The sequence below is a fragment of the Trichomonas vaginalis genome, chromosome III (assembly GCF_026262505.1).
Source record: "Trichomonas vaginalis G3 chromosome III, whole genome shotgun sequence".
Classification (NCBI taxonomy): domain Eukaryota; phylum Parabasalia; order Trichomonadida; family Trichomonadidae; genus Trichomonas; species Trichomonas vaginalis.
This window is the reverse complement of record NC_067205.1, coordinates 16,227,223-16,253,151: the sequence shown is the minus strand read 5'-3', so window position 1 is coordinate 16,253,151 and position 25,929 is coordinate 16,227,223. Positions and strand designations below refer to the sequence as shown.

Here is a 25,929-nt window from a genome sequence, read left to right as displayed (position 1 = left end):
AATGATTTAATAATACAGATTTCATCTAGTCCTTATAAGAGAATTTTGAATTTGTTATAATAAAAAAACAAACAGATATAGCTTACACTTCTATAATAAAGATACCTTTTATAGAAATCAGTATGAAATGTGTTTTGGCTTATTGGAAGCATATCAGACATAATCGCCATAATCAAAAAATCTATATACCCAATAAGTAATAAATTTGTCGATATAGATTTTCCATAAAATTAGTTTTTAGTCTGATCTTAAAATAAATTTAATTTTTTATAAAAAAAATCACATTTAAAAGTACCTTTTTAGTAGCTCGAAATCCTGTTGGTGGATTTCGGGCGTACTTCAAAATTAGCTTTTCTTCTACATATGCAAGCTATATTTTAAATATGGAGCAAATCGGATCGGCGAAAGGAGTTTAGTTACCTTTTTTGCTATCGGTTTCGCAATTTCGACACAATAGCAAGAGGGTTCTATAAGCATTATTATCAACGTAGAATCTGAATATCATATCAGAAAATGTCGCAAATCTGACATTTCCCCGACCAAATAGCAAAAATAATTGAATACTTTTCGCAAAAACTTTAAAAATCGATAAAAATATGAAATATAGATATTAAAGAGACTTTTTATATAATATTCATAAAGATTTTCCAAAAATATGATACCGCAAAATTAAAAAAGTGACGTCTTGAGTGGAGTCAAAGGTCGAAATTGCTAGCTAAATGTTTTTTTAGCGAAATTGCGTATTGTACGTTTTTTTCGCAAAACGAAACCCTTAATTATTGAAATCCACGATTGAAAAATAACTTCAATTCTAATTACATGCGATATAAAAAAAAAAAAAAAAAAAAAAAAAAGGTAGTGGGGCTTCCAGGGGCTGCGCCCCTTCTAGCCCCGAAGATGTTTAGTAAAAAATGAGGTTTTTATTCGGAAAATTGTTAGTCTTCTGGTGTGAATTCGGAGGACTCTTCTTGGATTGAGTCTTGTGGTTCATCTTCTTGAGTAGAGTCTTCTTCTTCAACATCAAAGTCATCTGGTGTATCGAACTGAATGTATGAAAGCCAAATGTTGTATGTGTTTTCCAATTGGCTTTCAAACTTGAGATACATTCCATGCATGAGTGTTATTTCAGTTTCAACGTAGAGTTGCTGACGTGGCTTGAAGACATGCATGAGAATTGGTCCTCCAAATTCGTCCTTGAAAAACTTGCAGTAGCAAACATAAACTGAGATAGAGTCTCCTTCTTCAATGTCTTCTGCTTGGTTAACGAAATGAATAGCAATTTTGCGTACTTGAATTGTGTTGTTGTCTGAGTAAAATAATGGTTTGAACTTGGGATTGAGTGAGCTAAGACATTGCCATTTTGCTGTTTCTTGTCCGTACTCACGTTCTTCTTCGTCATCCTGATATCCATAACTCTTTAATTTGAATTCGACCCAAAACTGTTCGACTTTTTTTGCAGCTTTGGGTGGAAGACTTTCAATAAGCTGACATATAGTTCTGTCAACCATTATCTTTGTTATTGTTGGAAAATAGTTGACAATTGTGTCACCTAATTCGAATGGGTCAGGTGTTTCTTTTTGTAGTTTGGTAAAGTCTGCAAGAACTTTGTTGAGTTGTTCACAATATTCTTTGTTAAAAGTTGCAGGAACTCTTTCTTCTGGCTTTGAATTGAAGTATTCTTCAGACAATCTGAGTAGTATTTTGCGTAGTTCAGCGTTGCTGTGGTTCTTTGTAATACGGAGCTCGTTTGGTATTGTTTTTGGTAGTGAAAGTGGCTTTGGATTGAGCGAATTGTCTGTTCTGCTTGGAGAATGTGTAGATGCTGCAGTTTGATATTGAGGCTCTAAACCTGTGGGTGCTGAAAGTTTGCAAGCAATTTCTTCAGGTGAATTTGGAGCGAACACGCTAGCGAATGCCATTAGACAAAAATAAACTGTTTTTTTCGGACTACTCATAGAAAAGTTTAAAATAAACCGTTTTCGTCAACGGTAACCCCCTCTATTTTTTTATTTTATTTAATAGTTACCGTTGCAAACCGTTCCATCTCAAATATTGAATGAACTATAAACGTTTTTTGTTTTCTATATATACTTTTTTGTCCAACGGTAAAACTTTTTACACAACGGTTTTTGAGAGTCGTCGCGTTGACTTTTTTGTAGAGCACTCAAAATAGTATAACTTTGTCCGGACAAGTAAGGGTCTATCGTCGCTACAGGAAAAGTTACAGGCGTTCCAAGGAAGTATACTTTGAGAAGCCTTTTCCCCTTATAGAATGAGATAGGACGGTTATTTTACAAAACTGACAACACTTTGACCGAGTAGTTTTTTGTGCTGAACAAAAAGTGTCATATAAACATCTGTCAAAAACCGCTTTTTAACTTCACTTAAAATGCCACGTAAGCTACGTAAGAATATACGTAAGAGGAAGAGAGCATTGAAACATCCAATAGTAAAACTGACACCACAACAACAGTTGCAACAACAAATGCTGAATGACCCCACTATGTTGCAACAAATGTCAAGCAATCCTATGCTTTTAAACCGAGTATTGGTGCACAGAGTGGAGGTTTAAGAGCGGCACTTTTAGCGAAAATGGCAGGCTATGGTGGAGCTGCAGACGGAACAGCTATAACCCTCAAAGTCAAATGAATTTGAGTTCACTCAAAAATCAAATAACAGATGTCAAAAAGTCAAACATAGACATACAGAAGCAAATAAGTGAAAACGAAAAGAAACTAGAATATGACAGACACACAAAGAAACTCAATGAGTTAAACGTAGAGAAAAAGAAGAAAGAAGAACAACTGAAAGAACTAAGTACAGAGGAATATGCGAAAAAAGTGTCAGAAAAAGCAGCAGAAGTAGCAAAAATGGAACAAGATGTCATAAATTTGAAAAACCATACTACTCAATATAAATACTGAAAGATGAAGAGATAAAACAAAAAGCCCTGAAGACATATATGGATAGCGATGAGTATAAAAAAGAAGTTGAAGCAAATGTAAAGGCAGAAAAACTTTTACAGTTGCAAAACCAAACCGTACAGTATGAAAACTTAGCACAAGAAAGTAAAAATAACGACGCAGCATGCAAAAGGCAATGAAAAGCGCAGAATATATAAAAGCTAATAATGACTGGTTAGATGCCCAAGCCAACGCTAAAGCAGCCCAACTCATAGGGTCAATAAGGACAAAAATACAAGCGGATGAAGACAGTTCAAATGAAGCTTTAACAAATGCTGACTTTAAGAACGCCTTCGAAGCTCTTCATAGTAAGGTGAAACAAGTGAACGACTTCTCATCTGGAAAGAAACTGAAGTCTGAAGGTTTCGACAAAGAGTTAAGAGAAGTAGCACAAAATATGACGAAAATAACAGATGCAGCAACGAGACAGGCAGTTCAAAGTGCCTATGACGCCGTTAGAGCAACTGTTGTGGAAAGTCAAGAAAAAGAGTTACAACAGACCAAAACAGACCTAGTAAATGCTTTCTTAAGAACGAAAAGTCAGGTAGGACATTACGCTGCAGATGGAACATATGTGCCAGCTGGTGGAACTTATATACCACCAAACCCTCCAAGAGAAGCACCTGCACCAGGACTACCTAAACATTTACATCGTCACATGGACACAGACACAGGCATGCACAACAACCAGCACAACAACCACCTCCACAACCAGCACAACAACCAACACAACAACCAGCACAGCAACCAACAGTTCAAAACCCTGCACAACAACAACCACAAACAGAGCAAGGACATAAAAGAAGTAGAGAACAAGGAAACCAAGAATTCTTAAAAATGCTTAAAGAAGAGTGTGGTTTCCCAGATACTGTTGACTTTAGTGACAGATATAAAGAAGCTATTGGAAAGTTCAAGGATGGAAATACTGACCCGAACCTATTTAGCTTTATGGCTCAGCACCAAAACGGATATAATCTCAAACCTGGAAAATACAAGCTCGCTAAGGGATATGATTTAATAGCATATCATCCAAATGACATGGATGAATTTACTCCGAGATATTTGATGTCAGAGCTAAATGACAATTCAACTTTCGTCATGAAACGCGTAAAAAATAGAGACGGAACGAAAGAACAAAAGCTTATGAATGCGGATGACGTAGATAGGGAAATTGTTGAAAACGGTCTCGGAATATATGAAATGCCAGCAGATGAGGTACAAGAAACTCCACAGGAAGAAGTTCAGATACAACCAGACATGGAAGAAATAGTTCAGCAACAACAGCTAGAAGAGCCTGAAGAAAACGAACAAGTCCCTCCTTTGGAAACTAACTTCACAGAACTAGATGAAGATTTGGAACAGCCGAAAAATCTTGACCCTCAACAAGAGCATGAGGTGAATATGGAATCTTTCCAAGAGTCTAAAAAAAATTCGGCTGACATAGTAGAAGAATATCGAAAAATGTTTGCCGACATACAAAAGACTCCAACACCAGATGAAAATATTCAGCATAGAATGGAAGAACTGAAAAAAAATGTACACAAATACAACAACCCTTTTTACTTACGAGCATTTAACGTTCAATCTTCGGATGAACTCGGTGAAAATAAAAGGTTAAATTTCAAGAAAACATATAGAAATGAAACATTGTTTAAAGTTCATTCAGAACCTAACCAAGATGGAAACAAACCTACTTTTGTTTCTGCAGACGATGGAACTACAATGAGATGGGGTCATAAAGCTAATCCAGATAGGTGGTTCATAAACTTACAACCACAATTCCAAGAAGTTGTAGACGCAATGGAAGTCAATGGTGAACGAGATATAGCTGGTATTTTAAGCGCGGCTTTAATGCCATTGAAAGATATGAAACATGCAGATATTTTGGACCAGTATGAAATGAACATGGCTGATGGAAATATAACACCTGACGTTCTAGAACATTTATCTCAAAGAACTACACAGAACCATAGAGATGGTATATTTGGTGAAGAGTTTAGAAAGAAAGTTAGGGAGAGCGAAGGAAGAGAACCTATTGTACATGACCTTGCAAACGAAAGTTTACAAAATGTCATAAAAACTTACTTTGCAGACAATGAACGAGAAGGGATGAATATTTAAGAAAACTCAAATGGACAGTACCAAATGAAATGTTAGTATTGAAAAACATGTTCCTTGACAAAATAAAACCAACTACAGAAATAAACGACGCAAGACTGAAAGATTGGGTAAAAGCTTTCCCATTCACAAAAGATATAGTTGGTAACATGGAAAGAAAACCAGAATGGCTACAAAAACATATATTTGGAAACGAGCTTATTCCATATGGACAGGCACTGTTTGAAGAGCTTGAACCGGAAACTCAGGAAAGAGTCATGCAAACAATACGCGAAGACTCAAATACAGACTATGACAAACTCTTTCTAGGATATAGGTTACCTGAGATGGGCGACCAGAGCCAAAAGGCAAAAAGGACATGGGAAATTTGCAACATACTAGATGAACATAATGCAAAGATGCAACAACTTCAAGCAGAGGGCAATGAAGGAAAAAGAAGAGTTAAAAACTCAGTCAGGAAGAAAGTAAAGCTTGGTCAGTGGGTTCTATTATGACATATAAATCCAACTATTCTATATTTTTACTCATATGAAATGTACGCCGCTCAGAATATAACGCCAACAGTTTTGGATGCTATGAATGGAAATGTTTCCGAATGGTATAACGAATGCGACAATGCCATTAGAAGGTCAGAAATAGTTCCTGGAACTTACGAATATACAACTGCTGTTTCTTATGGAAACGTAGGTGAGTTTGGAGAAGGTTCTTCAACAACAGTAGATATTGCTTGCGACAGGTTTCATATTATTTCTATTGACAACTCTTTCTTATACGTGGAACAAGACATTGAAATAAAACCTTCTGCCAAGTTGTCTGACAAGAAAGGTTGCAATGGAATTTTCTATGTCGGATACCAATATGCTCCAGAAGTTTTCATGGGATATAAGATATATTCTAACTCTGACTTAGTTCAAACAGTAACATGGGCAAACTATGAATGGTTCGCTTTGAGAAACTCAGTACAACCACAAGCTAGAGAACAAACAGACCAGTATGCAACTATTGAGAAAATAAGAAGACTTGACCCTAACGTTCCAGGAGTTTATGTTAACCTTTCTGGTTCAGATGAAATGCTGTCACTAAAGTAAAACTGAAACTTAGAGTTCCTTTGTCATCTTTCCTCATCTTCAGGTTTTTAAGATACTTGCCAAACTGGGCAGGAAAAATTTCTATCGAACTTACTCCAAGCAAAAATAACTTAGTCATTGCACCAACACAAGACCCATTCACTCTTACAGACGTAAAGGGAGCAAATCAAACGTCATTCGCCGATTTTGCAAAGACAAAGTTGACTTAGACTTTGGTTTCTCAAACCTCAACACTGAAGTAAACTATTATTTCAATGCTGCTGGAACTGCTTGGGACCCAGTTAAGTTCACATGCGAAAAATTTGAATGCAAGAGAATAGAAAGCAGACTTGCAGTCTATATGTTGGACCCAGATATTTCAAATGCTTTAGCTGCCAAATATATTGCAGTTCCACTTATGTTCCCTATACACCAAATATCTGTCAAAGACTTTGCAGGTGAAGTTGGAAACCAAAGTGCTGACCCAGGTGCAAGAACAGATATTGCTTTAACAACTGCAATGAAACATGCAGATACTATGTTTGTACTGTTCAGACGAACTATAAATGACTATTCTTGCTTCTACAACCCTGGTATTAAATATCATATAAACATAGATGGCAAATATTATCCAAGAGAAGAATATTCTACAGTTGAGGATATGAGGTCATACAACTTGACATTAGATGCTATGAACTTTAACAACAACTTCACAACAACCATTAACCCTGAAATGCAAAGTTCTATTATGCCATATGTGAAAGTATGGACTCATACAGGAGGTCAAAAAACTCAATATACAAATGGAGACCGTTCAAACTTTTGGCTTGGCATTCCATTTGCTGACTCAGAAGACTTTATGGGTGGTATTTCAACTGTTGGTACAGTTCAAATACAATATACTGGTGACAGAGACGGTCCAGATGAATTGAAAGCAAAGAAGTTTACAAAACCAATAGCACTTTTCACGGAAGATGCTCTTTTGAAGATTCGTTCGATGAAACCTGCTGGGGCTCCTCAGATTGGTAACGACAGCTTCCATCGAGCAGATTTTGGCAGCAGGTCAGTAAGTTGTTCTTGAACTGACTTCTCTCCGTCAAATATTGACAGTACGCCAGTTTTGATATATATTGTATTATAAACTTACCTTTAGAAATATCGTCAGTTTTGTTGTTATATTTTTGTCTGCTTCAAGAACTTTCACCATTTCGTTATACCAACTTTCTTTGCTTTATGAAAATATTTTGGTTCAGCAAAGACTGCTATTCTATAACATTTTCCATTGTTTGTGTAAAGAACTATTCTGTCAATGTATTTGTATTGTTTGTGTGTGTAAACTTTGTTTGCTTCAATTCGAAGAGATACTCAAATACGTCCATCTTTTTATTCTAAGTAAAATGTCATTTCCGAAAAATAGAAGCGTAAGTGTTTCAAAAGGTTTAATGGCGGTGGCAGATGTGAAGTTAAATTCACCAACTCAAACAAACAGTCAAAGTGTTGTTGTCAATGTCAAAGAAAGAGATGTTGAAGTGGGGAAACCATACGAAGACGAAGATGGTATAACAATAGTTCCTGTAAAAGAACAACCAACATATCCTGAAGTTAGCAGAGACTTAAGTTCTGTTGCAGATATTCGAAACGACTACCAACAACTTAAAGACAAACTTAAAACTCAGGAGAAGATTTGTCAAGCTTTAGGTATAATGTTAAACTTGGTCGAACACAACCCTGTAAAAGTGAACTCATATGTCATTGCACCTCATGAAGTTTTGAAAGAACTATTGAAACTTTTGACAGAGGCAGACGATATAAACATCAAAGAAATAGAACCCGACATTGCTTGCTGTGGTGTTTCATATAATGTCATTGACAAGATATACGTTATGAAAGGAGGTGAAACGTTGAACTTAAAATATAGTTTCCCAGACGTCATAAAAATATTTGACGACCACAACATTTCATTAAAATTTATTGCTAAGTAAATGGCAGAAGACATAGTGGTTTATACTATTACGACTAAAAACCCTGAGTCATATAATTCTATAACAACAAACTTACAAAGTCCTCAAGGACGATATTGTAAACTAACCTTAAACACAATGACGACTAAAGCCTGTTTTGCTCTTTTGACACCAGAAGACTTTATTGTTGTGAATGGTAAAAAATACTCCTTTGAAGATACTTACTCAGATATACCACCAACAGGTTTTGTTGACTTATTTAATACTTTAAGGACGGATGTAACATGTGCTGCAACTAGAGCAGGTTTCATTATGTTTGGATGTCCGACTGAGTTTACTTATAAACGATATGAGCTATAATACAAAACTTATTTGGTTTTTACTACCAACAGTTTCCTATAACAGGAAAAGGTGTCATACAAGGAATGTCTATTCCATTGACATTAAGCACACCATCTTATATATTGTTTCAAACTTAGGTTCAAAGTGTTATTCGAATGTCGACAGAAACTACTATGACCAAAAGATACTTATGCGTATAAACAATACTTTCTCTGCTGGTTTGCCTATTGTTCATTCGAATGCAGAATTTTCAACCTTAGTGAACTCAAACACTTTGGCAAGTATAACGTTGACATTAGTTGACGCAAACTTTGTTCCTGTAAAACTTTTATGTCCTATGTATTTGTCAATGACGGCAGAAAGTTTCGAATTGGAAGATGCAACTGGTGAAAGTATTGTATTACAAGAACAACTTCAACAACAAATAGCTCAAGAACAACAAATGCAACAAATGGAACAAATGCAACAACAAGCTCAAGAATAAAAAAATATTTTTTTTATTTTTATAAAAATGTACAGAATAGACGTTTCAGATTTTTATGACTTCCAAGCCTTCAGAAATATGTGTCCATTTAGAGACTATAACAAAGCAGTCGAGAATTTGAAACGTTTAGTCATTTATGTTGACTCTGCCCCAGAATGTTATGTCATGAAAGAATGGGATGTTGTCTTTAACAAACCAAGAGCGACAATAGTTTCAGAACAAGAATGTAGACAAAAACTTAAGAAAATAAAAGTCGTACAAGTTGGCATGAAGATGTTAGATGCTTGGGATATCTTATTGTCAAAGTTAGAAGATTTTTCAGTTCGAGGTATAAAGTTCTATACACCTTCTCCAAACTTCTATTCTATCTTCACTGGATATAAATACGAACAAGTAGAATGGAAAGAAAATGTTATAGAAGCTTGGTTAGACCATGTCAAAGAAATTATATGCAATGGAAACGAAAGAGTCTATGAGTATATCTTATGTTGGTTTGCAAACATCTTACAACATCCAAGTGCTAAAAATGAAACTGCTCTCATTATAATTGGAAAACAAGGAACAGGTAAGAACACTTTCTTTACAGATATCTTATGCAAACTGTTAGAAGGTTATTCGAACCCTAATATGACAAACATAGAAAACATCTGTGGCAAGTTTAACTCCTCAATAGAGAATATGAAACTTATAGTTTGCAATGAACTTCAAAGTATAGATACAACAAAAGTTTTAAACTCAGATGCTTTGAAGAGTCTTATAACAGATAAAGTTGGAGTTGTTGAAAGAAAATATAAAGACCAAAGAGTTTGTGAAAATGTTGCAAATTTCATCATGGTTTCAAACAATGCCGTTCCGATGAAGTTAGAAAGTTCTGACAGAAGATATGTAGTTGTCAGAACGTCAGATTCTCATATGCAAGATACAGAATATTTTGACGACTTAGCAGAAACTTTGACACCTAACTTTTACAACCACTTGTTCTCATATTTCATGACATTAGATATTTCTAAGTTCAATCCAAGACAAATTCCATATACCGAAGAGAGACAAACATTGTTAGAAGCAAACAAGAGTGTATATGAACTGTTTATAGATGAGACTAACTTTGAGTGTTTAGATGAAAGGTCATTGTACGATGAATATAAACAGTATTGTCAAGAATATGGTTATATGGCAGCTTCTAAACGTACATTCTTGGCAAATGTCAAAAGTCTTTTAGACATACAGAACGGCGTATATACAAAGAAAAATTTTTATGAGTAAATTTTAAAAAAAATATTTTTTTATCCGATAAAAAAGATGACGAAATTCATCTCAGTAAACAAATATATGTCAGGACTTAAAGAAGAACTAGACCCATTCGCTTATTTGAATGTTTACTTCTACCATTTTGAAAAGTCTACATTTGACAAAGTTTGGAACATCGAACCAGTTAAGTTTGCTATTGTGACTAAAAATGGTGCGAAATTTGAAGACTTAGACATAGAAGGTTTGTTAGCAGTCAAAGAAAATTTTGACAGAAGGTTCTCAAACCTTAAAGAAGGCAAAGCATACAAACTTGTTATACCTTATGAACCAAAGAAAGCAGACGACTATGAATATTATGAGTCTAAGATAGTTGAAGTTCAAGGTAAATTGGGTAAAAAGATTTTAGAGTCTAAGCCAGTGTTTGCCCCTAAAGAGGAAGAGAACATTGACATTGACCCAGAAATGTTCTAAAAATAAAATTTTATTTTTACATGTCAAATTTCTTTTTCTCTGGCTTCGGTTCTTTCTTCTCTTCTTTACTTTCTTTTCTTTCTTTTCTCTCTTCTTCTTCTTCTGGTGGAGTTATGTCAAATTTCGCAACCATATTTATGTAAAAGTTCTTTGTCCTTTAATAGCTCATCTATTCTGTTTTCTATTTCATCTTCAAGAACAGCGCATGTGTCTTCTTTGCATTCTAAGAATTTTTGTTGGACTTCATCTTTCCAATCGGCGTCATCTCTGTCAACAAGTCTGTCATTGACAAATTAAGACTTCTCTGCTAATGTTTTATGGTTCTTGTCATATTCCCAGAAACAGAACTTTAGAACAAATTCACCTTTCTTGTTTACACTATGTAAGATTTTATGGTCGACAGATGTTTTGCTGTCAAAAAGTTTGTCTCGAATATAGATAGCGAAATCGCTAGACATTTTCAAAAGATAAAAATTTTAATTTTTCTAAAAATATGTTAGAAAAAAAGTTTGCTGACATTGACAAGAAATTTGAGAATGTTTTAAACAAGAACAAGAGGAAGTTAGAAAATGCTCAGATAAAACCATACATGACAAGTTCTTATTTGCTCAGAATGGTATAACAGGTCTAATCGCACCACCTGGGTCGGGTAAGACTTTCACTTATCTTAAAATGGCTGCACAACAACAAGAACTAGATGAGAAGAACCCATTCTATGAGTTAGTTGTTATTTGTAGTACTTCTGGTCAATTTGACCAAACCGTCAATTCGTTCAAAGATATTATAAAGAAGTCTAAGTTAGTATGTATAAAGGATACTGAGTTGTTAGATTGGATAAAGAAGTACCAAAGAAGAGTTTTGAAGTATAATGCTATAAATGAGTATATAATTCGAAGTTTAAAGACCCAAATGAGGAAATGCAGAGAATATTAGAGAAGAAACACTTCAGAAACAAACAGAAAGAGATAGAATACATTTCGAAGAAATTGCAATCTTACGATTGGAAGACTTACCCTCACAGATGTCTTCTTATCTTAGATGACTTTGCTTCTCATCCTTTGTTAAAGAACAGAGAACAAGACATGTGTCGAATTCTCAAGAAGCTCAGACACTTTAACATCTCAGTTGTCATTTGTGTACAGACAGCAAAGAGTTTAAGTAAGGATGTTAAAAGAATACTTACTGATATCATACTTTTCCCTGGATTGTCCGAAGACGATTTCATGGAACTTATGAAAGAGTCCATGGCAGGTAAGTTTGACAGACATGAACTATGGGAGAAGTACAAAGTCATACAAGACCCTCATACTTCTTTCAGAATTCACATCTACGCGAACAAAGTTCAAATTGTAAAAAGTCAAGCTTGAAAAATAAAGAGTTTTGGCGACCAGGGTTTTTTCACTACTCGCTGTTCTTCTCTCGGTTTTTCGAGGGAAGCAAGCATATGAGGAAATTCATGAAATTTCATACGGAATTCAGCAAAAATATATTTTAGGTGAAGAGGTGAGATTTCACCTCTTTTTTCACCTGTTTTTTCACCTCAGTTATTTTATAAGCGTTTCACATGGTAAACGTTATTTTTTAAATTTTGTGAAAACTCAACGGTTTGACACAAGCCCTAAAAATTATTTTACTCAGAATTTTGTTGCTGAATTCAATAAAAATAATGTTTAGGTGAAGAGGTGAGATTCCACCTCTTTTTTCACCTCTTTTTTCACCTGTTATTTTATAAGCGTTTTACATGAATTGTATGATGTATATTTGAAATCCTAAACAATTTCGTAGCTTCTATTTCTTCTGTCAGTACATCGAATGTTTTAACGATACCGAAAGTTTCTTTATACTTCTTCTTGACGTCAGATAGAAGGAAATCTTCTGCTGTTGGATAGTTTTTATTAAGAAATGTCAACATATCCATTTTATCTTCTGCTGGCTTTTCTGCTTCTTTCTTTAAGTCTGCATAGTCGTTTCTCATTCTTTCTATCTCTTTGACTGAGTAGTTATATTTCCTAATTGCTGCCTTACATTTTGAACATTGCGGGTTCATTTTTGCGTTATATTCTGAAACCTTACCTGCTAAAACAACTAAGGCGTCAATTGCTCTCTTCATCTCGAACATAGCGGGTCTTATTTGTTCGTTCCATACCTTACCCCTACTATCTTTATCTCTTATTTCCCAAACACATTTTGCAACTAATGAAACAAAGTTGTCGTAGGTCTTAAATTCTTCGGATTTATATATGTCAGAGATGTTCTTATATACCATGTCGCAATCTTTGTCCATGACTTTGTGGTTGCAATGAAATCCAAGGAATTCATAGTTTACCTTTCGTATGAACTTCTTTATTTCTACTGAGTCAGTTGGTTTCACTTCAATTTCGTCAAATTCGGGAATAGTGAGTTTTTGCTGCTGAATTTCAGGCAATTTGGGTAAATGGTCAATAATGTCCTGCATTTCATAAAGATACTGTTCATTTGTTTCATCCTGTGCGGTACAGTCTAAATTACTTGTTAAAAGTTCTTGCTTTATCTTCTGGATTTTTGTTTCGAAAGTATATGAAGAAGGAATGAAGCTTTTCATCTCTACTAACATAGAAGTTGGGTTCATGACTAACGAGTTTGGTGCTGTTGTTGCTAACATGTTCTTACAATAAAAATAAAAAAATATTTTTTTAAAAAAACCAACTTTATTTTTTATTTCGGGAAAACTCATGAGGTGAAAAAACAGGTGAAAAAAGAGGTGAAATCTCACCTCTTCACCTAAACATTATTTTTGTCTGATTTACGCTCATTACGATGAAGTTTCGACAAAACATTTACGATGAAATCATGAAAATTCAAGAGGGTGAAAAAACAGGTGAAAAAAGAGGTGAAATCTCACCTCTTCACCTAAACATTATTTTTGTCTGATTTACGCTCATTACGATGAAGTTTCGACAAAACATTTACGATGAAATCATGAAAATTCAAGAGGGTGAAAAAACAGGTGAAAAAAGAGGTGAAATCTCACCTCTTCACCTAAACATTATTTTTACTGAATTCAGCAACAAAATTCAAATTGTAAAAAGTCAAGCTTGAAAAATCTAAGTGTTTAGTCTTAGTAAGATGGTAGCTTCTTAAAGCAAATACCATTGCTGAGTTTTATGTACGTGAAGAGAAGTACAATGAATTCAATTACGAGTACAATTGCAATGACAACTAAGGCAACTATTTTTGTCTTTTGCCAGCAAGGGTACTTCTTCTCTTCCAATGGTTCGGCAGAACTATACTCACTCATGAGAAATGCCAAAACGGTTTAATAGAAAAAGTGTCATTTTTTCATGTCCGAAGACTCGAAGGTGCAACACTTCCAAAATACCGACGAACTCAGAAGAGCAGCATGGCAGTATCTTCTTGACAACTTCTTTGAGTTCTCCAGGTACACCTTGGAAAATGCTGAAGAACTCCGACACAGAGAATTTGGAGAAATTGCACTCCAATACTACCTTGACAAACAAAGGGTAAACAAAGGGTAAAATAAGACTAAAAACTTAACGTTTAAAAAGTGACATTTTTAATGAGCTCCGAGTCACCGAGAAAACTTGGTCAGATGTTAGCAGCTTACTTCCCCGAGGAGGATGGAAGCGTTACATACGTAAGGTTCAAAAACAACGAACCTGGAATTGCGTACCAAATTCGCAATTACATGACCATGGAAGAGTACGAAAGGTTCCTACAAGAGAAACCAGCTCTAAACAACTCAGAAAAGAAAGAATAAAAAGTTTAACTCGTAATTGTTTATTTTTTTACTTGTATGGGCAAGCTGCAAGAATGAAGTCGACTATCTCAGTCTTTGTCTTGACCAGTTGGACTGCTCTTGCGAGTACGTCTGTTTTGCGGTCTCCAGCTGGTGTCTGACCTTCGTAATTGCGCATGTTCTTGAGAGCTCCAACTGTAAATGGTTGTAGGATGAAGAGTCTCTCAGACTGCTTGAGGTAGTCTTCACGGTCACGAACCGAATCTGTGGTACGAGTCGAATCGGTCGATTTGAGGGAAGAGACTGAAAGCCTGTCGTCTTCCATAGGGGCAGTAGCATAATCTTTGCGTAAGCGGTTCAGACCTTCTTCGAAGTCTTGGTCTCTCTTGGATTGAGATTGGAATTGTGGGGCAGGGTTTTGCATAAACATCCAAGGGTTGGGGAAGTAAGGCATAGGCTGAGGAGGAGGGTAGTTCGGGAAGCCTTGTGGTAGGTAGTAACCTTGAGGTGGAAATTGGTAGTAATTTGGTGGAGGGACTTGCTGGAACTGAGGTTGCTGAGGTGCAGGGGCTGGTGCTTTAGGTTCTTCTGGCTTTGGAAGGCGTTCAGGAAGAGGAACGTCGGACATTCGTTTGTGTCCTGTCGGAAGGAAGAACTTTTTCTGTCGGAAGGAAGAACTTTTTCTGTCGGAAGGAAGAACTTTTTCTGTCGGAAGGAAAAACTTTTTCTGAAGTTCGACCAAAAGTTCTCAATTTTCGAAAATTTGAATGGTTTACGGACGGACAACTGGAAGCGTCCTTCCTGTCGTCGGGAAAATTTTTTCCAGTTGTCGGGAAAATATTTTCCTGTCGGATGGAAGGACTCGGAATACCAGAAGGATTTGACGAGGCAATTTACCTTATAGAGATAAATGAAGTTGTTAAGCAGTACTTGCGCAGGGTAATGAAGCCCAAGGTCAAGTTCACCACTATTTCTGGAAGGTCTACACTTCAGCTCGAGACTTCGACTGGAATTCCAATTCAAATACCAGACGGGACAGCCTACGATGGCATAAAGGACGCCAAAAGAGAAGCTCTTGTTAAGTTCCTAAACAAACGTCCTTGGATAAAAATACCAAACAAGGAGAACCCCCTACCCCATATGAAATTGGCAATTCAGTCTCTCCTTCACTTCTCGGGTCAGCCGTTCTACATAACCTGTGAAGGCGACATCCAACCAGTTCAGTCAACCTTAACGTTTTGAGTAAAAACATTTTTTTTCACTTCACTTTTTTTATGTTTTTACTCACACTCGTACTCAACAGGTTTGTGTACAACTATTTCAACTGTGAACCTTGTATTGACCGGTATTCCTGCAAATGCAAGTTCGGTCAATACACAATTTATGGTGGCAAGAAAGACAGTGGGGAATGTTATTCTGACATCTGTTGTTGCGCTCGAGAGAGATTTGAAATTTCAGAGCCACCTCCCCCAAGAACTCCAACACCAACACTCAAGTTGCCAAAGACTCATGTGAAGAAGAAGCCTTCTGGTAAGTTTCTTATAGCCATATACATGGCACGTTTAGAGTAAAAACATTTTTTTTCATTTTTTGAATGAAGCAAGTTAAATTCGTCCCACACCAATCTCAATGGACCGATGAAGAGTTTCAAGCCATGGTTGAAGGCGTTGAGAACGACATAGACGGCGAACTTGAAGGAGCTCAAACCACAATTGCAACCAAAATTGCAGAAGTCAAGGAACAGATAGCTCCACTTAAAGCTACCAAAGCTACTCTTGACCTCATGGATAGTTACCGTTTAGAAGTAAAGAGTGGAATAAGACAATTAAAATTGAAACTTCTAAACTACGAAGCTATACTCCAAAAGTTAGCAGAAATGAGAAGACTTTACCAGAGCTACTTACATGTAAGGGACTTACCTTCAAGCAGTCCGACCAAAGATGAATTTTCTGACATTGTCCCAATTTTGTCCGAAAGTCAGCTCAGATGTTTTGAACTGCTCCCAACATATCCAGAATATGAACGTTTGCCTGAACTCTTCCGCAATCTCAAAAAACGTTTTTTGGTTCTCATGTTCGAAACTTTTATCGGAAGAGACAACAAACGTTCAGAAGAAGAACAAGATATTATTTTAAACTTGTTGTATGACTTAACCGTCATAACAAGCTTTTTGAAGTAAAACCGTCATTCTCAAACCACTTCATTTTTTCGATGTCCGAACAAGCACCGAAGCCGAACACAATGGCAGATGTCCTTTCAATGTTGCCAGACAAGCGCCCAGTTCAAATTCAAATTTTGAATTTGAAAGCTCATCTGACAAACACCGTTAAGACTCTCCAAAGTAGTCTTATGGAAGAGATGAAGGGACTTAAAGGTGAGTTCCTCATGAACCAAGCTTCCAATGAGAAAGTCCTGAACGATTTGACGGAAACCTTGCGCATTTACGCGAGAGAGAACCGAGACCTTGCCAGACTCATCTACCGTTTCTTCGAAGAGATAGACGCCATCTGGAAGGTACTCGGAAAGGACAGAACCTCCAACACCGTAATTCGTGAACACAGAATTGAAGAAGGAATTGTCGAGGAAGAAGAGAAACACGAAGAAGAGGAAGAAGAGAAACACGAAGAAGAGGAAGAGGAAGAAGAGAAACACGAAGAAGAAGGAAGTGGGCAACCCTTGTTGCCGATGACACTTACGAAATTTCCCAACCCTACCCATACCAAATCCGCAACAAGGAGACAGGCAAGGTTCTTACCCCAGTCCTCAACAACTTGGGACACTTGAACCTTAACCTTCGGAATCGCGGTTCAATTTCCATGGGCAAGCTTGTCGCAATTCAATGGGTTCCAAATCCAGGCAAGAAGACGAAGGTCAGACACATTGACGGTGACAAGCTCAACAACCGTAAGGAGAACCTCGAGTGGTTCTAAGAGTAAAAAAATTTTATTTTAGGGGGAAACCCCGAGTAAATTTAGGTGTTTATTTAGTTAAGTAGCTTAAATTAATGAGAATTTGGACAAGTAGTTCCTGACCCCTGAATTGGACTCTTTCGTCATCCCAGTTGCGTAGGAGGTCGTCCCAGAGGAGTTGGTAGAATTGCCAATCCAAGGACGATTTGTCCTCCCAGGCATTGAGGATGTACTGCTCGTAGAGTCTCATGACCTCTCCCTTGCACCAGACACCCTCTCCCTTGGAACGTAAGGCTTCTTCGAAGTGCTCGAATGCGATTGGCTGCGTGACCATCCGAAATGACACTTTTTGTCCGTTTGGTCAATGTTTGTGTCTCGTGCCATAGTCGACGAAAATACAGACAAACAGGTTATATATGAGTTTGAGACCAAGAATGGTGTAACTCGACCTGTCCGATTCAAATTCGAATAAAAATTTTTTATTTCATGCAATGTTTTATTTCTGTGCCGTCTTCAAGTATGCCCCAGTACTTACGCTTGGAGAGGACATGAACTTCGGTGAAAATTTTGTCCAATTTGAATTGACCCATCTTTTCACCGACCATTCCCATTTCAATGAGTTTGTTGTATCCTTCTTCGTTCGTCATGAGTGCGTCAATGTTCTCATAGTAAACCTTCACTTTGGATTTGACTTCGGAGAAGAATTTGTTGTAGTTGTCAAGGACTGCCTTTGCGAACTGAGGGTAGGACCAATGTTCGACAATAGGTTTTAATGTGGTTACTAAGCCACTTTGACCTTGAGTGAATTCGTACTTCAAAACAAAAGGAGAAAACCTTTCAACAAAGTTGTCGACCTTCTCATAATGTTTACTCTTCATCTCTTGAGGTTTCTTAATGGAATATCCCCATGTCGAATTCATAAGCAATTTGAGTGTCATTGCAAGTTTGGGGTTTGAAGCTTTCCTAATATCATAGAGTTGTTGTATGACTTTTCCAACTGTATAGTTCCTTCCTGGGAACTCACCATCTTCGTTTGGGATTCCAGTCGGAATATATTGGACAAATCTCATGTATGCAGCGTTAAGGTCGACATAGTATATCTTTTCATCTGAGTCGAACTTGTCGCAACCAATTGGTCCAGTTTGTGGAAATTCAAGTGAGTCTCTTATCTTCTGAGAAACTTCTCCTGTTATCTCATAAACATCGTCGAAGCAACCTGTTTCATATAAAACCTTCTGACCTAACTCAGATGCTCTCCAATACAATTTGACGTCAATTGGATGTCTCAATGGAAGTTTGTTTATAGCATCTTGAAGTTCTTGCAACCTCATTGGAAGTTCTTCTGGTTCAGGTTGGTATCCGAACAATCCAACTCCTTTTGGAACTGCGTACTTCTTTTGTGCTATAACTTTGTCTGGAACAACTTTTGGTCTTGCTAACAATGAAAAGTTTGTTTCGTCTTTTGGTACAAAAGTTTCTGTCAGCTTGTCATCTGGAATTGGTTCCAACAAACCTTTCTCGAAAAGAATGTTTACAGCTCTGACAATGTTGCACTTACCTTTTCCAAAGAATGGGTTTGTAAGACTTTCGTTCAACATGAAGTGGTTGTGGACAATTACAATCTTCAACCATGGTAATTTGTCAACAACATAGTCGTCATGTGAAGAACCTTTCTCAGTCGGAATGTTGACTCGGATATTGACATTTGCCAACGGTGCAATTTTTGCAATTGACCTCTGAGAATGTACCTTGTCTTCACACATGACTCAAGATACTTCATCTTCTCTTCTGTAACAAGACCAGAGTTCCTGAGACATGTAAGAATACAAGGTTCATTGACAATTGTTTCAATTGAATTGTAAATTCCATACCTTGTCAAGTCAATGTCAGACTTATTTATGAACGGGAAGTATCCAGCATGTTGTCTGACTGCTTGAGGGTTAGGTTGGTACCATTCAAATTTTACACTTGCAATTCCTTCAATTGCATTCAAAATGTCTGAGTCGGAGTCAACCATTTGTTCTCTCTTTGTAGTCTTGAAAGCGTCAAGAAGCATTGCAGCTGTTGTGACATTGCCATGTGCATAGTAAATGTGACCATCCAAATCTGTTATGGTCAATCTGAGATTGTATCCTTTCTTATTTCCGTCTTGTATGGCAGCAAGTACTCCCATGAAGCCTTCTTTGTTCTTTCCTTCGTCAAAGTTTACTGTAAAGGTTCGACCAGATGTAATTTGACTTCTAACTTCACGGTACTTTTCATATGCATATCTTGTTCTTTCCATGGGAGCATGTTTGTCTTCACCTTTTCCTTTTTTCCTTCTCAAAGGATGCAATTGTTCGTCATGTTTCCAATAGAATCTGGCAAAGCCGTCGTGTCCTTCAACTTGCGGTTCACTAACATTGAAAGGCATGTCCATAAGACGTTCTTCTTCTAACCTCTCTAGTCTGTTTGGATAATTGGCGCGCGCTGTTTCCAAATCCATTTCGTAGCGAAGACCAGACAATTTGTCATAGACTTTTATGGGTCTTCCCTTCCTATATTTAAACTTCTTCGAAACTCTCCAACCATATCTTTCTAACTCTGCTTTTATTCTAGCAGACCTTCTGTCCATTCTATATGGGGGCATTTTTATAAAAATAAAAAAATATTTTTTTCTTTACTTTACATAACCGCCCGCTGCCATAAGTCTTTGACGCCAACCCATACCAGCTAATGAAGGTTGAGTTGGTTTAGTTTGGAAACTAAACTTTGGTTTTGGTTTATCTTCAGTTTTTGGTTTTTCTTCTTCTATCGGTTTTTCGTCACTTTTCGGTTCCTCTGACTTTACCTCACTTGCAGGTATGGTTGTGTCGTCAACATCTTCATAAATATCATATGCCATTTGTTTTTGTTTTCCTTTCAACTTTTTGTGTTTGTTGTAAAGTTTAGAATATTTCGACTCTAAGTCAATGAGATGTTCTATAATGAACTGTTGGTCAGTGAAATAAACTTTTCCATCTGTTGTCTCGAAAGCTCCTTCAGACTTCAATATTTTATTTGTGAGAGTCTGTTTCTTTTTTGAGATACTAGCCGTTCCATTTCTATGAAAAGTGACTTTATAGTTAGGGTTTGTATTTCCAGACCTGGCACTTTCTATTATTGAATTTTTCTCTTCATCTGTAAGTTCTTTGACAGGTTTTGACAATGGTTCTGAACTTTTTGTTTGTGGTGTCAAATCTACCGTTTCAACTTCTTCGGTCATTTCATCTCAGTAAAAAATTTTAGTTTGGTTTGTTTTCAACTGGTTGTTTAGGTTTTTTAAGTCGGTCTAAAACTTCCTGAGGTATAGGAAGAACTTGACAAACACGTTGTGTAACTGCTGGAAGTCGACAAATCCATCTTGAACCCATTTGTCTCAATGCTGTATTGTTCATTTCATCTCAGTAAAAAATTTTACATTCCCCACGTTTGAGGCGGTTGAGGTTGGTTGTTGTTTACCCACTGTTGTGCATGGTTATATCCTCTGTTAAAGAATCTTTCACCTTGGTCCATATAGTGCCCTGCTTGGTTATAGTAGTCATTTGCTTTGTTATAGTAGTTTCCTGCTTGTCTTCCTACATTATCCATCCATCCTTGAACTTTTCCTCTTGTTTCAGGATTTGGAATAAGATTTGCTGCATCTCGTGCTACCTCCCAACCTTTCTGTACAGTTTGTATAATAGGTTGTGCTTTCTCTTTAAGTATACCTAATGTACTCAAAATCTTCCTTCCAATCCAAATGCACCTCTGGCTATTGTTCCCACTGCGGGCAAAAATCTGGATGCAACTCCTGCTAATGCGCCAAATAAACCCATTTCTTATGGGTTAAAAAATGACGAATCCAAACAAGGACCCCTATGTTTCTAAAGCAACAAAGAAAGCACTCATGGTAAAAATCTTTAGTTCAACACCAAATGCTTGGTTTATGGATATCTTGGAAAACATTCCGAGGTATAGAGAAGATGGACCACCATACTGGCTAATATTTGTTGGTCAAAACACAAGATACTGTGAAGCCATACCATTACAGTCCAAAAATATTTTAGATATCTGCAGCTTTGACAATATTCGTTGACAAATACCATCCAACAAAACTGACATCTGACTGTGAAAGTTCTTTCAAATCAGATGATATAAAAAACTATCTGCGTTCAAAAAATGTAAACCAATATTTCATTGTCGACCAAAACCATTCTGCTCTTGGTGTCATTGACAGTTGTATAAAAATCTTAAGAGACTTAAATCAACCACAAGGTGGTGAAGCAAATGAAATGTCATATGACGACAAATATAGACATTTCTCCATGGCAAAGATGAGACAAGTTTTAAATATTTACAATAGCCGTAAACAAAAAGGTTTGGGAAACCACTCCCCCGAAGAAATGAAAAACAACCCCGACTTAGAGAAAGACTATATATTTAATAGTTTAGTCAAAAGAGACAAACAAGAAAGAATGCCAGGCTTCAAACTTAAGAAAGGTGACAAAGTAAAAATAGAAATACCTAAACGCGACCCATATGAAAATACTATTGACTATGACAACAATGGGAACCCGACAGGTACTCACCTTCGTGTTCGTAAAAATAGAAGAAAGTATACAAGAGAATATTATGAAGTTTTAGGCAAACATGGCAAAATGTACAGACTGCAAGCAGAAGATAAAACTACTATTGTCAGACCTCGTTTCAAACTTGTTAAGGTTCAAGGTGGTATACTTTCAAAGACAGTTCCTAACAAATATAAGACAACTCCTGACGAATATGCTAAAGAAGTGGAACATGACGACTAAGCAATTCTATACCATGCGTAAACTGTCATGTAAGGTGGCATATAGTCTTTACTTTGTCCCGTTGTTTGCGTATACCCTGAAACGCGATGTGTATGGTTTCCTCCTCCCTGAGTGTCATCCCAGTAACAATTTATAGCAAACTTAACGTCGTCTTTAACATCATATCCTTTACCTTTTGTCATTCCTGACCAATCCCAATATCTATGCTTATGCCAACCTGCTTGAGATGTACTTAAATCTATGTAGTGACTGTGTGCAGGTAGGTTTTCACCTGAAATCGTTTTACTTCCACCTGTTTCCTTTGAAGAGTTTGCACAATACAAAAACCTGTCGACTATTTGAGTCCAAGTTCCGAGACCAAGTACTACTTCTGGTCTGGTAGAGTTCATTGACGTGTAAATAGAACCTATAGGATATAGTGTTTGAAGTATTTCTGTCTTTAACGTTTGAAGCTCTGTTTTGTCAGCTTTCTTATCTAACTTTTCTTCAAGTTCATTTACGTCAGAGATGCTATGTCTATGATATTTTTGTGGGTATGTTCCTTCTGTCCATGCGAAAATACGTTCTTTTGTTGCATCTACATATCCTTTTATCCATGTCGAGTCTGCTTTTGTATTCCTTAACTCTGTAACACCTTTCTCAAGCTCTTTCAACTGTTGTCCATCTTCCATTAAACCTCTGGTATGACTTGAAACCGTTTGTGTCAACATATCTACAGTTTCTTTGTCGGCTTTAAGGTCTAAACATCCTGAAACCCACCCTGTATTGGCTTTACCTTCTAAAATCTTCGATGTCCGTTCATTATACCATTCAACCCTTTCTTTAATTTCATTGTCTTTTTCATCCACATATTCCTTATCTGCCTTCTTCACTAACCCACTAGCCAGATATGCTAACTCATCGTCAACATACTCTTTGTCAGCTTTCTTTTCAACATCCTCTTTTGTTGCATATGTTGCATCTGCTCTGTCATGTTCTTCTTGAACTTTTTCAATGACATACTCTTTGTCAGCTTTGTTGTCAACATCTGTTTTCAAAAGAAGTTCATTTATAGGTTTCTCGTTTAAAGTTCCTTTTGTTGGATTTATACAGACAGTATGGTTCTTATTGTCTTGAAACAGAAACTCATCTGTCATTGGGTTTAATGTCAGTTTTAAGTTTCCTTCTTTCAATGACTCAGATATCTTAGAATAGTTTGAAAAGTTTGTTGTGTTCTTATTTAGAGCTTGCATAATGAGTTGTCGGTTGTGTTGTATTTCTCTCATGGAAGCAATATCTTTCGACATTTTTATTCTAGATAAAATATGCTTCCAATAGAAAAAGAAAATTCAAGAGTTGCTACAACTAAACCATTAGATGAACTTTTTACTAATGTCGGTCAAAAGTTTGAGACAGAGACCGTAAAGCATGAAGGCTATCGTTTTGACTACCCATTAAGATGGTTAAGAGACCCATCTGTCACAAAAGCTATTGGCTTTCGTAGAATGAAGTTTGTGTCTGTAGAAGATAAAAGTTTTCCATTTATTGTAAGGTTTCATATAGATTATAATATCTGAAGGGAAACGAAAAATGTGGGAAGAAATTGAGCTAATACAAGTTGACCTTTCATCTTCTCTACAGACTGCGTTAAAAAATATAGAAGATAAAATAAATTCATGTTATGCAAAATATGCTGATGAATATGCAAATACCGAGAGCACACTTTATGTGAGAATTGTATATGACAAACAAAATTCACAAGTGTCATTTCAAATCTACGAAGACAATCCAAAGAAAGACGAACAAATATATACAGAATTCACTGCAATGTCATGGTATTATTGCAAAGAATGTTAAATCAGAAAGTCGAACTTCCTTTAGCAAATATTTACAGTCGATATGCAAGAGATGAACCATATTTATTTAAAGATGTTTTCGACCCAGCTGCTATTATTGTTCATGCTTCATTTTCTGGTGCACAAAACTCTTTCTTATGCTTGGCAAATGACTTTTACGAAAAACCTACAAAGTTATACGAACCACCAAGTGGAAGTATTTCGGATTTTCAAGTATGGTTTACTACAGATGGAAGAAAGAGAATAATTCCATTATACCATGCGTTTTACTTAGAACTTGTTTCATATACAACTACTATCGAACGGTAAAAATATAATTTTTTAATACGGTTGAGGTGTTGGATTTGGTTGCCAACTAGACTGTGGTGCAGGTTCAGGCTGTTGTATAACAGGAGCTTGTTCTTCTGGTTCAGGGTCTTTAGGTATAATACCAACGACTGACCTACTCTTTTACCAATATTTTTGACTCCGTTCCAAATTCCTCTTCCTACGGTTTTTATTCCATTCCATATACCTCTTCCAACATTTCGAAAGAAGTTTCCTATCTTACTGAAGAAACCCATTTTACTATATGTAAAAATCTAATGTCCGCCTAGTCTCTTACGTTTCCTGTTGAGTTCCATAGCATTCTTTAACTGGAGCTCATACATTCTGTTTCTCCTCTGGTAGAAAACATATTCTGGGTCAACTCCTGTGTTCGCGTCATCTGCATAAAGTTGTTTATATCCCACTTCAGGGTTTGTATAAAACTCTTTCCATCTCATATTTGCATACCATGGTGGCAAACCTAACGCAGCGTCATTTGACATGGCAGTTTGCATTTGTACATCTGTTGGCACTTGACCATAGTTTGCCATTGCAGTTTGTATTCTAACTTCATTTGGAATATTCTCTGGGTTTGGTTGTCCAGGTTGCTGTGCATTCGCTAAGTTCTGTGCGTCCATTTAATATTAGATAAAAATATCTCTTACGAGTACATATACTGGACATTTGCAGGCATTGGTTCATCTTCATATTCTCTATATCTTTCTGCCACGTCAAATAAGTAAATGACACAATGGAAAAAACCTAAAACAAGTAGTCCTATTTCAAACCACATTTACTTACCAATAAAATTTCTTTGTTATGACACTTTCTCCAGTTTATAGGACCTCTCTCATATTCTATCTTATCGTATCTAAACTCATAGTCATGTATGTCCTCTAACCATCTCATGACACTTTCCAAACCACTTTTATCGGATGTAAAGTAAAAGCATGGATGGTTATGTAAAACGTCTAAAGTTTCTAAAGAGTCTCTCAAAGTCCAGTCTACTTGGTATTGAAAATCCCATGTGTTATAGAACGGCGGGTCCACTATAAAGAAAACATTTTCCTTGTCTTTATATTTTTCATACAACTCTGTCCAATGACATCTCACAAACTCTATACCCTCAATATATTTTTCTATGTTCTCTTTGAAAACATTTGTATAGTTAAGATATAAAACTTTTGACATAAGTGTTTCAATGTCATGAACTCTTATAGCACCACTATATAATAGTCTAGCAGATATACTATCCCAGTCTATATATTCTGCTTTTTTCAAAACCTCTCTCACAATATTTTTCTTATCTAATGGTATACGTTCCATCTTACCTATAGGTATCTTTTCTTTTAACTCTTTCAATATTTTGTTTGTGTCTGGTATATGTTTGAGACGGTTCATATAGTTGTCGAAGTCATTGCATATAATCTTTGAGTCAGGAAATATTGTATGGCACAAATGAGATATATAGAAACTTCCACCGAACAAATCTACAAATGTTAGACCATTCGGTAGTTTCTTAAGTTCTCTCAATAGAATATCTTTACATCTACTCTTATTTCCAAAGAACGGTAACGGTGGTTTTGTAAAATTCATTTATATATATAATAAAAATGTTTTTTCCTGAAAAGTGACAAATTTTCTTAGGGGCTAGAGGGCACGAAGTGCCTGGAAGCCC

The 25,929-nt window shown here is 36.4% G+C and overlaps 15 protein-coding genes and 6 pseudogenes across 21 annotated transcripts, besides 2 other annotated features; 12 read left to right on the top strand and 9 right to left on the bottom strand.

Moving 5' to 3' along the window:
- Window positions 1–424: part of a mobile genetic element that runs on past the window's edge.
- Window positions 425–1,915: 1,491 nt separating this feature from the next.
- Window positions 1,916–23,276: a mobile genetic element.
- On the top strand, window positions 2,963–3,892 carry TVAGG3_0712150 (annotated as a pseudogene). The gene has a single exon. A coding segment is annotated over exon 1 (930 nt).
- Window positions 5,615–7,173, top strand: TVAGG3_0712140 (annotated as a pseudogene). The gene has a single exon. A coding segment is annotated over exon 1 (1,559 nt).
- On the top strand, window positions 7,591–8,028 carry TVAGG3_0712130 (protein of unknown function, DUF4106 family; the record flags this gene model as incomplete). Its single annotated transcript, XM_051243820.1, has 1 exon — window positions 7,591–8,028. A coding segment is annotated over one exon (438 nt), but the record flags the coding sequence as incomplete, so codon positions are not given.
- On the top strand, window positions 8,131–8,935 carry TVAGG3_0712120 (annotated as a pseudogene). The gene has a single exon. A coding segment is annotated over exon 1 (805 nt).
- TVAGG3_0712110 (uncharacterized protein) lies at window positions 8,963–10,198 on the top strand (the record flags this gene model as incomplete). Its single annotated transcript, XM_051243819.1, has 1 exon — window positions 8,963–10,198. One exon carries the CDS (start codon window positions 8,963–8,965, stop codon window positions 10,196–10,198), a length of 1,236 nt encoding a protein of 411 aa, XP_051090406.1.
- On the top strand, window positions 10,265–10,654 carry TVAGG3_0712100 (protein of unknown function, DUF4108 family; the record flags this gene model as incomplete). The annotated part of the gene is made up of 1 exon (XM_051243818.1): window positions 10,265–10,654. One exon carries the CDS (start codon window positions 10,265–10,267, stop codon window positions 10,652–10,654), a length of 390 nt encoding a protein of 129 aa, XP_051090405.1.
- Window positions 11,148–12,021, top strand: TVAGG3_0712090 (annotated as a pseudogene). Its single transcript has one exon. A coding segment is annotated over exon 1 (874 nt).
- Window positions 12,381–12,920, bottom strand: TVAGG3_0712080 (organellar and viral DNA polymerase type B; the record flags this gene model as incomplete). Its single annotated transcript, XM_051243817.1, has 1 exon — window positions 12,381–12,920. One exon carries the CDS (start codon window positions 12,918–12,920, stop codon window positions 12,381–12,383), a length of 540 nt encoding a protein of 179 aa, XP_051090404.1.
- Window positions 14,211–14,411, top strand: TVAGG3_0712070 (uncharacterized protein; the record flags this gene model as incomplete). Its single annotated transcript, XM_051243816.1, has 1 exon — window positions 14,211–14,411. The coding sequence occupies one exon, from the start codon at window positions 14,211–14,213 to the stop codon at window positions 14,409–14,411; it is 201 nt and encodes a 66-aa protein (XP_051090403.1).
- TVAGG3_0712060 (uncharacterized protein) lies at window positions 14,440–15,018 on the bottom strand (the record flags this gene model as incomplete). Its single annotated transcript, XM_051243815.1, has 1 exon — window positions 14,440–15,018. The coding sequence occupies one exon, from the start codon at window positions 15,016–15,018 to the stop codon at window positions 14,440–14,442; it is 579 nt and encodes a 192-aa protein (XP_051090402.1).
- Window positions 15,243–15,632, top strand: TVAGG3_0712050 (uncharacterized protein; the record flags this gene model as incomplete). The annotated part of the gene is made up of 1 exon (XM_051243814.1): window positions 15,243–15,632. The coding sequence occupies one exon, from the start codon at window positions 15,243–15,245 to the stop codon at window positions 15,630–15,632; it is 390 nt and encodes a 129-aa protein (XP_051090401.1).
- TVAGG3_0712040 (uncharacterized protein) lies at window positions 15,665–15,961 on the top strand (the record flags this gene model as incomplete). Its single annotated transcript, XM_051243813.1, has 1 exon — window positions 15,665–15,961. The coding sequence occupies one exon, from the start codon at window positions 15,665–15,667 to the stop codon at window positions 15,959–15,961; it is 297 nt and encodes a 98-aa protein (XP_051090400.1).
- TVAGG3_0712030 (uncharacterized protein) lies at window positions 16,174–16,569 on the top strand (the record flags this gene model as incomplete). Its single annotated transcript, XM_051243812.1, has 1 exon — window positions 16,174–16,569. One exon carries the CDS (start codon window positions 16,174–16,176, stop codon window positions 16,567–16,569), a length of 396 nt encoding a protein of 131 aa, XP_051090399.1.
- Window positions 17,370–17,633, bottom strand: TVAGG3_0712020 (uncharacterized protein; the record flags this gene model as incomplete). The annotated part of the gene is made up of 1 exon (XM_051243811.1): window positions 17,370–17,633. One exon carries the CDS (start codon window positions 17,631–17,633, stop codon window positions 17,370–17,372), a length of 264 nt encoding a protein of 87 aa, XP_051090398.1.
- On the bottom strand, window positions 17,779–18,237 carry TVAGG3_0712010 (DNA/RNA polymerases family; the record flags this gene model as incomplete). The annotated part of the gene is made up of 1 exon (XM_051243810.1): window positions 17,779–18,237. One exon carries the CDS (start codon window positions 18,235–18,237, stop codon window positions 17,779–17,781), a length of 459 nt encoding a protein of 152 aa, XP_051090397.1.
- On the bottom strand, window positions 18,264–19,913 carry TVAGG3_0712000 (annotated as a pseudogene). Its single transcript has one exon. A coding segment is annotated over exon 1 (1,650 nt).
- On the bottom strand, window positions 19,959–20,543 carry TVAGG3_0711990 (phage tail repeat-like family; the record flags this gene model as incomplete). Its single annotated transcript, XM_051243809.1, has 1 exon — window positions 19,959–20,543. The coding sequence occupies one exon, from the start codon at window positions 20,541–20,543 to the stop codon at window positions 19,959–19,961; it is 585 nt and encodes a 194-aa protein (XP_051090396.1).
- TVAGG3_0711980 (uncharacterized protein) lies at window positions 20,563–20,715 on the bottom strand (the record flags this gene model as incomplete). The annotated part of the gene is made up of 1 exon (XM_051243808.1): window positions 20,563–20,715. One exon carries the CDS (start codon window positions 20,713–20,715, stop codon window positions 20,563–20,565), a length of 153 nt encoding a protein of 50 aa, XP_051090395.1.
- Window positions 23,277–23,414: 138 nt separating the features above from the next.
- On the top strand, window positions 23,415–24,262 carry TVAGG3_0711960 (annotated as a pseudogene). The gene has a single exon. A coding segment is annotated over exon 1 (848 nt).
- Window positions 24,263–24,526: 264 nt separating this feature from the next.
- TVAGG3_0711950 (uncharacterized protein) lies at window positions 24,527–24,889 on the bottom strand (the record flags this gene model as incomplete). Its single annotated transcript, XM_001580834.1, has 1 exon — window positions 24,527–24,889. One exon carries the CDS (start codon window positions 24,887–24,889, stop codon window positions 24,527–24,529), a length of 363 nt encoding a protein of 120 aa, XP_001580884.1.
- Window positions 24,890–25,028: 139 nt separating this feature from the next.
- TVAGG3_0711940 (phage tail repeat-like family) lies at window positions 25,029–25,847 on the bottom strand (the record flags this gene model as incomplete). Its single annotated transcript, XM_051243807.1, has 1 exon — window positions 25,029–25,847. The coding sequence occupies one exon, from the start codon at window positions 25,845–25,847 to the stop codon at window positions 25,029–25,031; it is 819 nt and encodes a 272-aa protein (XP_051090394.1).
- Window positions 25,848–25,929: the final 82 nt, after the last annotated feature.